We start from the raw sequence: 12,279 nt of genomic DNA on the forward strand, positions 1-12,279 counted from the left end.
TCTGTTTATAAATATATGTTTCTGGATAGCTTGGTGTTAAAGTGATGACTTTGGGAATTCAAGTAAATGCTGGGTTGCAAACGCGGGAAGAAAGAGCTGGCAAGTTGTGAGAAAGTCACCTTTGACATGTTCGGAGGTCTCCTGCCTTGCTTGCTCTTGGCATGCTGTATATGCAGTAGTCTGTCTGTTTTCAAATACTTGTACTATCTTAATTTTAATCCTCAACTTCTTTGAGCTGATTATATTATGACAAATAAAAGATACATAGTTGTATTTATGATACACTACACTCTTATAAAAATATGTTGATTATTTTCAATTTATTATAGAAATTAGTCAATTTTGAAGATGGATAGTATCTGGTAATAAGTCTTAAATAGAAAGAGACATCGGAAGATTTTATTTGTAGAGCCTATGTGACTCCCTAGGCGTTGCTGGTCAACTTACTGTATTATTTATACAATCTACCTAGTCAGCTCCTCTTATAAAAGCATCATATATAGTCATTGGCCATTGCTTATTGCTATGTGCAGTAAGTCGCTGCAATTTTATCTTTAAAAAATGCGAGAGATTCCTTAAAGAATGATATTTCTGAAAATAATCTCTTACCACGATGCTTGTAAGGAGTAGCAAGCAAGCCCATGCATGGATGCATTGGACTTGGCGATGTCATGTGTAGATCCCGACAAACAAGTTAATTAAAGAGTCAGGAATGGGTTGATTCGGTTGACATTCGACAAATCAGATGCTGCTCGTTGAAGTCTCAAGGACCATACGATATCAAATTTTGTCCAATGAATATATAAAACGGTTTTGGTTGACGAAGATGAACAACATTGTAAGAGATATGCAAGACGCTACCAATATAAAATGAAGAGCCAAAGGAGGCCATCCAATAGTCACAAAATCTGTCTGACCTGGAGTTTTGCTTTTTGGCTAGGATGGCTGAGGGAGACCATCCAAATTGTATTAAGATTGAGGAGGTGATTGTTTGGTTTTTTTTTGGGAAAACAAAATAATATATTAATAAATAAAAAAATAATTTATGAATAAAAATTTTATATATGTTTTCTTAGTAATCTAGAAACCAGGCCTAAAAATAAACTGCGATAAGATCGAAAATTCAAAATTTGGCTTATAAGCACAATGATGAAAAATGCTTCATATGCTACGCTGTCGACCAGCCTCCTCACTAGATTCAGTTAAGGAGAACCTAGATGTGGGTGGTGGGCCTCAGCTTCCCAAACCTTCCATTGTTTGCTAGGTGCCTCTACCCTACCTCGGGAGTTTCCTATAGAAGGAGGATGTCCAGCCTGGACCAAGAGAGACAACCCTCCAACCTTCTGTTAACGTCAGAATTTAAAAATAACCGTTGAAGAATTAATTAGGAATAGTGACCGAATCGGACAAGAAAGAAAGGCAATCGGACTAAAGAGGAAGTGAAAAAAGACTCGAATTCAGCCGATAGAGTCTAAATCGGATTGGAAAAGGAGTCTGATTGACTTAGAAGCATACAGATAGATTCGGAAGCAAACTAGAGTCTGTGTAACATTTTATCTGTTAATTAGAGTTAGTTTAGAATTTTTTGCTTTATCCATAAGGGAGTTGGAGTCCGATCGGGACTTATTTGTTTTCTTTTATCTGTTAGGAAACAATGTTGTATTAGAGATAGAATTTGTTATTTCTTTTTATCTATTATGAGTCATGTGTCATGTCCGACATGGACTCGTGTCCGCCCATGGGTATAAATATGTACATCTGGAGTAATCGTAAATCATCTACTTATTAATAACATAGATCAATTACTCTCAACGCATCGCCACCCTCCTCACCGAGGTTTCACCACCGGCAGAACTTGGCACCCGACGTGAGGCTATATCGATTCGATCTCCGAAGAAGGGGTAAGTCCCACGTTCCGCTGGCCAAGGCAATCGTATCGGCTAGATTAGAACTGTCTCGATTTGATCCGATCTTCTGATTTACTTGTGCGATTGCTAGTTATCGTATCAAGAATTGGTTGGGGGTGGAACAGAGCAGAGCGGATCATAACAAAACAGAACAGTGCCCAGGCTAGCACTGGGCATCGTCTTCTTCCCCTTTTACAGGACAGGAGCAGTGGAATGGGACGGCCACGTCGGGTTCGATCTAGGCAAAGGCGCAGCCATGGCAGGCTTCACAGCTGAAGGGAGAGTGATCAATTCCGAAGGCGAGGAGATGCCGCTAGAGGCCGAGCTTGGGCCCGCGGCTTCCTGACGCCGGCGGCGAAATCCGGGCGCGGCTTTGGGGAGGGAGAAACAGGAGACGGTGGCGTTCCTTTGCTCCATGGATGGCGGTCGGAGAGGAGGTGCATGCAGAGAGGGGGTTTGGAAGGGAGGCAGTGGTGGAGGCAAGCGAGGCATCGACGAACTCGAGCTCGGTTTGGCTCCTCCGCGCGGCGCGTGGGACAGGCGAAGCGACGAGTGGAAGATGCAGGCGAAGCTCGCGCGCGGCGGCAAAGCAGTGCTCTGCTTCGCGTTGATGCGGTGGCCGAACCGGATCGGGTGCGAGAAAGAGCGGAGAGATGGCGTTCTTTTAGGCCAGATTTTTCCTCGGTTTATTTTTAAAACGGTTAAAAATATATATTTTTTTAAAAAAGCTATAGAGAAGTACACCGTCTCACAATTCTAAGATAGATTCTTAATCTTATAATAACTAGTTCTATTATTTACATTATTAAATAGCTATTGTAAAATTAGATAATTTTTTATGTTTCATTGATAAACTTTACAAGAGCGCAGTTCAAGAAATTAAACCTTACGTATTCCTTACAATATACAGTAGTACAATATGTAGTACTGGAGCGACTCAGCTATTAGCTGCAAGTTAAATCTTGTTTTTTGTGTTTTCATTATATTCAGTCAAGTGCACGTAGTGGTCTGAGTCCAAATTAGCTAGTGTGTTTGTGTGACGTGGTGAGTTGATCAACCATTAGTGAAAGCACAAAGTGTGTGCAGGGAGTTTGGTAGATCAGTGCGTCATTGGTGTGCTAATTGGAGTGAGATACAGCTGAATGTTTACTTGTTCAGTACGTGCATGTAGGAAGGATGAGTGGAGTCTGAACTACATCAGCACGTCATTAGTTGGTGATCAGTGAAGAAATTAGTGCATGCATGCAGGGATAGTGGAGGTGAGCTTGATGCATACTTCATGGAGTTAGATGTGTGACGGATTGACCAGGTTTTGCGGCTAAACGTGGCTACGTGTGTGCGCGCGTGTGGAACTATTTAAGCCATGTAATCAGCCGGTTAATTGGTGTGGTCAACACAAGTGCCGTGGTGAATAGAAGTGTGCGTGTGTGCAGTGCCGGCCACAAATATTTCTCTTGTGTTTGCCTTCCGGTTAGAATTTCCAATCGTGTGTGTGTGGCGGCAAGTTCGAGCTCGTCGACGGCGAGCTCACGGCGCATGCCTTCCGCTCCGCGTGCTGAACACCATGGACAACGGGAAGGAGAGGAGCATCGGGTTCTGAACAAAGAACGGAGGCCTGACACGGAAGCTCGGCGGCGCCCCCGGTCCCGCCGTCGCCAACGCGTCGAGCCTCGCCCTCGCGACGGTGATCTGGCCGGCCGGGCGAGTCGACGGTGGTGCCGAGAGGGTGGGTGCTGCCGACGAGCGCACGGAGGTTGCGGGTGGCGGTGCCCGGCAACGTCAGCTCGGGGTTCCGGCCGATCGTGCACCTGGACGTGGACCCGGTGACGAACTGGACGACCGCCGGCGGCTTCGTGGTCGAGGTGTTCGAGGTGGCTTAGGAAGAGGACCGCTTAGGCGGTTAAGAAGATGCTGGTCAATCTGTAAGTAGTGGATTTTCTTTTTTCTTTATCTGGAGAGAGTACAACTAACGCATTAGTGGAATTAATACTACATCATGTACCCTCTATACATGGGGTTGATTCTGACTTAATATATTCTTAACTGCTTTTGATTCTGACTTTATGTTCCTAGCTAACTGCCTTTTACCCTGCTCCTTCTGCATAAATACATAATCCATTAAGGGCCATGTTTGATATGCATATTTGGCATTGCTACGGGTTAATTATTTTATTGTAGAGAAAAATTAAATGTTATAAAAAAGAATGTATTATTAGAGCAATTGAGTAAATAATCCATATTGTTTAGACAATGCAGCGAAACAATTTTTTTAAAAAAATGTATTATTAGAGATATTGAGTAAATAATCCATAAAAATAATTCAGTGAAGTAGCTGAAAGAATAAGTCCTAGAGTCCATTTTAAGGAACTATTTTCAAGCTAACTAGATATTAATGAATTAACTCTAAATTTTCATAACCCATATATTGTGAAACAGCAATTGAATCGCGTTGTTCTTTTTGTTGAGTGAAATATATCTTGTTCTTTAATACAATCCTTAAGATGGTATTAGGAGTTACTATACGCTTTCTAGTGTAAAGTTTAATACCTCTAATTAGGCCACGTTCGCGTTCGCCTTCACGTAAGGGGTTGATAAGTTAACTTATTCGGCACGGAAAACATACTAATAAATTAGTATATAATTAATTAATTATTATTTATTTTAAAAATATAAAATAGATTAATATGCTTTTTAAAACAACTTTTCTATAGAAAATTTTTGCACCGTTAAGCAGTTCAGGAAGCGTGCGTGCGAAAAACGAGGGAGTTAAGTTAACTTACCTTCGGCGGATTATTTATTTTATTGTAGAGAAAAAAATAAATATTATAAAAAATATTTTTTACAGGTTACTCAGGACACATATTGTTTAGGCAATGCAGTGAAAGATTTTTTCTCAAAAGAATATATTATTAGAGACATTGAGTAAATAATCCATAACAATAATTCAGTGAAGTACCTGAAAAGAATAAAGTCCTAGAGTCCATTTGTAAGGAACTATTTTCAAGCTAGCTAGATATAAATTAATTCTAAATTTGCATAACCCATGTACTGTGAAACAGCAATTGAATTGCGTTGTTCTTTTTGTTGTGTGAAATATATCTTGCTCTTTAATACAATCCTTAGTGTAAAGTTTAATACCTCTAGTTACTATGTATTCAAGGTGTCAAAAAAATTTGCATAAAATTTGATACCTAGCGGTGCTTTCTCAAATACTATAGAATTTATCAAAATAGATAGTTTAAACAAGAAAACCTTTTCAATAATATTAGATTTCTTCCGTTCATTTCGGCATATTATCTGTGGTCCTTTTGAAATTCACGTTCAGTGGTCACTTGTAACTTGAAGACCTCATCTCTGACGGGCTGAGATATAAGCGTGTCACGGATAACTCATGTCATCTTTTTTTTTTTGCAGAAAAACTCATGTCATGAGTGCCATCAGTGACGAGCACTGATTTTGACTCTTCACGGATGAATCGTGTCGGGCCTAAATTTTAGTCAACCACAAATGGTATGTTATCAGTGACGGACCGAACCAAATAAAATTATCTATAATGGGTTAATTTCAGCTCGTCACAGATTGGTGGTTGTGTGACGGGCTATTGAGTTCCGTCACGGATGACCCGTCAATATGTTGGGTTCTATAGTAGTGTGTTATTCTAAACCAAACCAACCCATGGAGTCCCTCCACGAAACCAAGCCCAATCCAAATTCCAAAAGTGGATCGAAATCATTTCTAAACCAAATCAACTTATTGGTTGAAACCAAATCAGAAAACTAATCATGCAGGAGACTGAGATTCAGTGAAGGCTGAGATGCATAGCATGTTTCTCCACACCATCAACCAATTTCGTAGGCATTAACCTTTTGCAGTACTACTAGAGATGTTAGAATCTGAAGATCCCAGTAGCTCCATGGAATGAAATTGTTTCGGGCCTAGAAATTTTGCAACCAAAACTAAACGATCCCCAAATTATTTTCCCCTCAGTCCAAACTGCCCCCGGCCCATTTGCATCATAAGCCTATTTGCGTCCATCTAAACCTGACAAAATTGAAAAACCACACCATTTGGTCCATTCAACTCCAAACCATTAGGCCATTAGCAGACTTACGCACGTGGTGATATGGTCCAAAATCCAAATAAAGATGGTTTGATTCACTTTTAACTACTTCCTTCGTCACAAAATATAATAACTTTTAACATTTAAAATTTATTTAAATATAATATATTCTACGTATAAATTATCTTTTCAATCAATCACAAATTTCACTTACTTTACTTTCTTGTATTAACCAATTAAAAATACCCATTTAATTATATTAACTCTTTTGATACTATAAATAAATCTAAAAATCCTTAAATTATAGGACGGAGAGATGGATATGGCTCTCGTGAAGCGGTCATCTCACTGGTAAACACTGCGCCTATAGTTTCACTTTTCAGCGAATTGCATGCATAAGCAAAAGGTTTGGTTCCAGTCCTGTGGAGATCCCGACCCATGCACATGCAGGGGTACGTGGTGTGAAAAATCCAAATGGATCAATTGGACACGTACGGACAAACTAAGCACATACAAATTTCAGAGCATTCTCAACAGCCTATCTAAATTTAGTTATCCATATTTTTATTTGAATGATCATCTAAAACACTTTCATCCTTCATATCCTTTGTACTCCAGCAGATAATTTATATATGGCATCCTCTATATCTATTTGGAGGATTGGAGAGAGAACATCTAAATATAGAGTTTCTCTCTCCTAATATGGATGCCATCCAAAAATAGATGATGAGATAGATGATCTGCTGGAGCTTAACTTTTACTCTTCGTCCTCTATTTTTAGGATGGAGGATGAGATGGATGAGCTGTTGAGGATGCTCTTAGGGGGTGTTTAGTTGGGGAAATGAAAATTTTTGGGTATCACATCAGGCGTTTGATCAGATATCGAAAGGAGCTTTTGGACACAAATAAAAAAACGAATCTCACGGCTCGCCTAAAAACCGTGAGACGAATCTTTCGGGCCTAATTAATCTGTCATTAGCGCACGTGGGTTACTGTAAAACCTATGGCTAATCATTGACTAATTAGGCTCAAATGATTCTTCTCACGATTTCTCGCATAACTGTGCAACTAGTTTTTATGTTTTTGGAGCGAAAAATTTTGGAAACTAAACGGTGCCTTAAAAAGCTACACCCACCGTCAGGCCGGCCAAGAGAGGAAAAACGTTCTCCCCTCCATCGCCAGTGGCCCAATTATATATGGATGCGAGGCACCACCGTCGTACAGACATTGAACGTAGCTGCTGACTTGTTGTTACCTTTGCTTCTTATGATGTCTTGGGTTCCCGGGCCGGTGGGGGTCCAATTAAAGCCGGACAAATTTGTATGTGGATTCATTCGTGTATGGCATGCATGCCACTGCCATCTGAAACTGCTAGGACCATATGCCCACCATCTGTATTTTTTTTTCCGAACAAGAGCTGTGAGCATCATGTTACTAATTCAAACCTTCAGCGTTCTAAAATAAAATCATTTTAATCTATTTTAGTTTGAAAAATAAATTCGTTGGTGAATAATTATTGTATTGAAATTTGTAAAAGTAAAAAAAATACATTAGAAATAATTTTATTGATATTTGATAAAGTGATAGGTATTATAGCTAGTCGTTTTGACTTTATATTGGTACGTGTGTGATGAGTGAAAAAGAAAGTTATTTTTGAATATATCGAGTAGGTACTTTCATGGCGTCAGATAGCTTTGTGCAATGGTCCATTGAACTAGACACAACGAATTAAACCATCCATGCATAGATTCAGAGTAAATAACGTTTGGAGCATCTTCAAGACAATGGCTATCTCACTTGCCACTTAAATTTAGCAATTTTGTAAAAAATATCCTCCAAGAGAGTGACTATTTGACTTGCCATGTCATTTGAATAGCTAAACTTGAGTCCTTAATGGCCAAATCTAGCGACTCATTTTCCTACTAGCAAAATTGCTATACGTGGGTCCCACCCACGTGGGACCCCCTTGTCATCCTCCCCTCGCTATAATTTGAAGAGTGGGATGGAATCTCTTGGAGATACTCTCAGAATTTGAGTTGAAAAAATTAAAACGAATGGCTAAATTTAAATTTGGATAGTCACAATTTAGCCATTCTTTTCGAGATTCTCCTACCATTTCTAGCAATGGAAATGGACAGGAAAATAATCAATGAAACCAAGTACTAGATTGCGAGGGAGAAAAAAGCAAGTGTTTTTATGAGAAATATAAGGGGTTGTTTGGATCTTGGGACTTTTTTTAGTTCATGTCACATCGGATGTTTAGACGTTAATTAGAAGTATTAAATATAGACTGATAACAAAACTAATTGCATAAATAAAGGCTTTTTATTAGACAATTTTTTAACCCTAATTAATCCATGATTAACAAATGTTTACAGTAGCATCACATTCGCTAATCATAGACTAATTAGATTCAATAGATTCGTCTCGCACAGAGTATGGGATGAGTTTTATTAATAGTCTATATAATACTTTTAATGAGTGTCCAAATATTCGATGTGACAGAAACTTAAAAAAAGTTGGAGGGAAACAAACACCCCCTGAGTCAGTACGCAAACATGCAGTTTTTACAAGGTCTAGCTTTTCTTCAACTCCTTCAAACAATTTACATATTTACCTAGTTCCTTTTACATATTTACCAAGATCCTGACAATAAGTTGCTATAGAATATAGAAAATAATTTATTTCCTCTGTACCATATTATAAGTCATGTTAAGTTTGTTCTAAATAAAATCTCTTCTAGATTGACAATTTTGTAGGAAAAAAATATTAACATCTATGGCACCAAATTACTTTAATTAAATCTACAATTGATTATATTTTTTATATTTTATTTATTTGTTATTATAAATATTTATATATTTTTTATGAACTTGATCAAATTTAAAGAGTTTTGCCTTAGAATAAATCCGAAGTGATTTATATTATGAAATAGACGGAGTAGAAGTCAGAAGTTGCAAAAACCAAAGTGCCTTGGAACGATCATATTAAGTACAACAACTGCATATAATATGACGTTTTCCCATCTTCATAGAAAGATAGAATGTCAAATTCCTTCTAGTGACACTTGGAGAAATACAAATAAACCGTTCTTTTTTTGTGTCGATGAAGTATTATTTACTATTAGACTTTTATTTCTTTTTTTCCAGCATAGATCAATTTTAAACTTATTCGGTTATATTTTTAAAGAGTTTTCTACAACTATTTGAATAGTATGCAAATAATGAATTCATACGCTTTTAGGTACACATTGGATTAGTAGCCTTTTTCAAAAAACTACTAATTCAAATTTCTCTCTATGGAGGATATCTAGGGTGAATAACATTTTAAGCATAATTTGTTATCAAAGTTTTGCTTTAGACCATCTTATATATTTTTGCCTTTAGATTAGGGTAGAGGAGGAGATGGGCTGGGGAAAGACAAGAGAGTGTTGGACTCATGAGTTGAAGTTGGGTAGATTGGTGCAGTAAGAGAAGAGATGGGCCAGGAGGGAGATATATAGGAGGTTGTCACTTGGGCAGAGAGGGAAGGTGGAGGAGAGATGGCACAATCGAAATAGTATCATTCTTTTCTTAAGTTAATTGTTGTTCTCATGTTCCAAGGCACTTTTAGAGGTATCTTTTCCTTCTTAAACATTATTAGTGCAGCCATACTAAGTCTAGTATTCCTGACATGGAATTTTAATGCTTCTTTGCCAATATTAATTAGTATGTTTTTAATGAGGGTAAACAATGTAATTTGCGACATAGCCTTCCTCTCTTTTTTCATCCCCTCTCTCCCTTCACCGATGTGCGCTAACGACATCGGAGAGGGGTGCATCCACAAAGATCCATGCTAGCGATGTTAGGGAGGTGTGGATCTAGAGCCTACTATCTCTCTCCCAACCATTCCCACAACACGCCTCTCTCCTCCCCTAGCTAGCCAAGCCATGTATTGACAGCGGTGGGCTAGGGAGCAACGTACATGGAGGCTGGATTTGGATGGCGGTACCCTAGATCCGTCAGCGTTGATCTTGGGTGACTGTGGCTCGAGGCTGGCTCTGGTGTGGCTAACCGAAAACTCAGTGATCGTAGACGACAATGATGTGATGATTTTTGTGTATATATATGAATTTTGGAGAAGATTTTTGATTAGTTCCTAGTACGCCTGTTTAAACCCTAGCTCAGGCTAGGCTCCGACCAGTCGCAGAAAAACCCCGGACCGAGCCTAACATTGCATAGAAAAACAAAGCTCGGCTCTAGTCTTTCTCGGGCTCTTCATAAATTTTGGGCCTAGCTTTGGGCTTCAATACCTAGGCCCGTGCTGGTGCCTGGTTGGGTCAGGCAAGGGCTTGAGATTTTTCAGGTTGGTCGGGCCTAACTTGAACAAGCCTAGTTCCTACATGTGAATTTTAGGTAAATTTTTTAGTTAGGAATCTAGGGTTTCTGAATATTTTTTGCTTGTCATTTTTTTTTTGCCAAAAGTTGATTTCACATATGGTCCTCTTAGTGGGCCAGTGTCTGAATGTGAAAATCATAATTTTCACATACCATTAGTTGTAGGCGAGCGTTCTATCAGGTCAAGATGATTCACTTTGACTCCAACTTCTCGCGTCTTTCTTCTCGAATGAACTTGTCCTATATGGTTGGTGAACAAACTAGAAGTAATAAATAGTACTCTCTCCATTTTTAATATAAGACACCTTTGACTTTTTTGGTACACGTTTGTTTATTTGTTTTATTGAAAAATGTTATGTAATTATTATTTATTTTTATTATGATAGAGTTTATTACCAATATATTTTAATTTATAACTTAAATTTTTATATATTTTAAAAAATTAAATAAGACAAATGGTCAAACATATAATAGCAAGTCAACGGCATTAAAATACGGAGAGGGTACCTCCATAGTTACAATGCCATGTACAAAAGCAAACTGATCTTCCTGTAACTTGATCCTGAGAGATAGTGTAACACGTACCCCTCAGGTGCTGAATTAATCACGATATAAATAGTTCCAGGCGCAAGCTATCCCAAGAACACGCGCGGGCATAGGCAGGTCGATACACAGTGCAATAATGGCAATGAAGGAGGAGGCCGAGATCAACCTAGAGCTCACCCTCTGCTACACCTCGGCGTCGCCGCCGGAGGAGCCTATCGTCGGCTTCTTCCTCTGCATGTACTGCGACCGCAAGTTCTGCAGCTCGCAGGCGCTCGGCGGCCACCAGAACGCGCACAAGTACGAGCGCAGCCAGGCCAAGCGCCGGCGGGAGGCTACCGCCGCCGAGATGCGCGCGCACGGCGCGCTCCCGGGGGCTGCGGCGGCGCAGGTCGACATCACGGACGGCGGCGACGCCTGGTACTCCACTCCAGCATCTCAGAGGGTGAGGGCCGAACCACCGAAGGCCGCTGCTCCCGAGGTTGGCAAGAGCTCGCCGGTGGACTACGGCGTCGAGAACGCTGACGGGCTGGACTTGGCTCTCAGGCTGTAGCCAATAACTACCTCGCTAGCTTTCCGAAATCCCAATGTGTCGGTCCGTCTGTTTACTGGATTTTCTCGATCCGTGTTTCTATCTTGATTTATTTCCCTGATGAAGTTTTCCAATAATGGCCTGAACTGAACTAGCTAGCCTGACAGGCTTGGCTACGTGTACTTCAGATTGTGCATATTCCATGCAGGGTTTGAAATTAATTTAGTATGTACTTTTATACCGGGGGAACCGAAATTAATTGCAAACCCTCGTTACTTCCATGTGTTCTCCTATTCCCCACAATCCCGAATTTTTTCCAGAATTTCCTTGAGAATCTTCATGTGTCCTGAGATACATATTCTGTTTGGTTATTGCTGTAGTTTGGTATTGGCCCTTTTTTTTTCCCACTAGCCTAGCAATTTGATGTAATAAATTAGTGTTAATCTGTGAAGAATAGTGGTCATACAGAAACACATGCAAATTGAGATGTTTTTCAGAACGAATTGTACTCCTGCAGGGAGTTACATTTGTACCTATATATATATCCACTGTTTGCCTAATCTTTCATGTATTTTCCAAATTTTTGTTGCCACGCAGGATTGGGTGAACCCTTTCTAGTTCTCTAGATGCCATCTCTCTTCTAGCAACATTGGCAAAAGCATCTATATATAGCTAGCTAGTTCCCTCCGTACGTGCAGTTTTTTTAATGGAGAACTATGGACAATATAACCCTTGGTTATATTGATGTTTAATTTATGCATGATCACATGTTGATTATGGCATGAATATCTGAATGTTTTTTTTCGACAATATATTAATGTTTTTTAAAGAATTTCAACAACACAAATATGTAAGATAAAA

At 39.4% G+C, this 12,279-nt stretch overlaps 1 protein-coding gene across 1 annotated transcript; it reads left to right on the forward strand.

Annotated features, from left to right (window-relative positions):
- Positions 1 to 10,875: 10,875 nt before the first annotated feature.
- LOC121055383 (zinc finger protein 4-like) lies at positions 10,876 to 11,843 on the forward strand. Its single transcript, XM_040527854.1, has one exon. It carries the CDS (start codon positions 11,026 to 11,028, stop codon positions 11,437 to 11,439), a length of 414 nt encoding a protein of 137 aa, XP_040383788.1. The 5' UTR covers positions 10,876 to 11,025; the 3' UTR covers positions 11,440 to 11,843.
- The last annotated feature ends 436 nt before the right edge of the window (positions 11,844 to 12,279 follow it).

Source organism: Oryza brachyantha, chromosome 9 (genome assembly GCF_000231095.2).
Source record: "Oryza brachyantha chromosome 9, ObraRS2, whole genome shotgun sequence".
Taxonomy (NCBI): domain Eukaryota; kingdom Viridiplantae; phylum Streptophyta; class Magnoliopsida; order Poales; family Poaceae; genus Oryza; species Oryza brachyantha.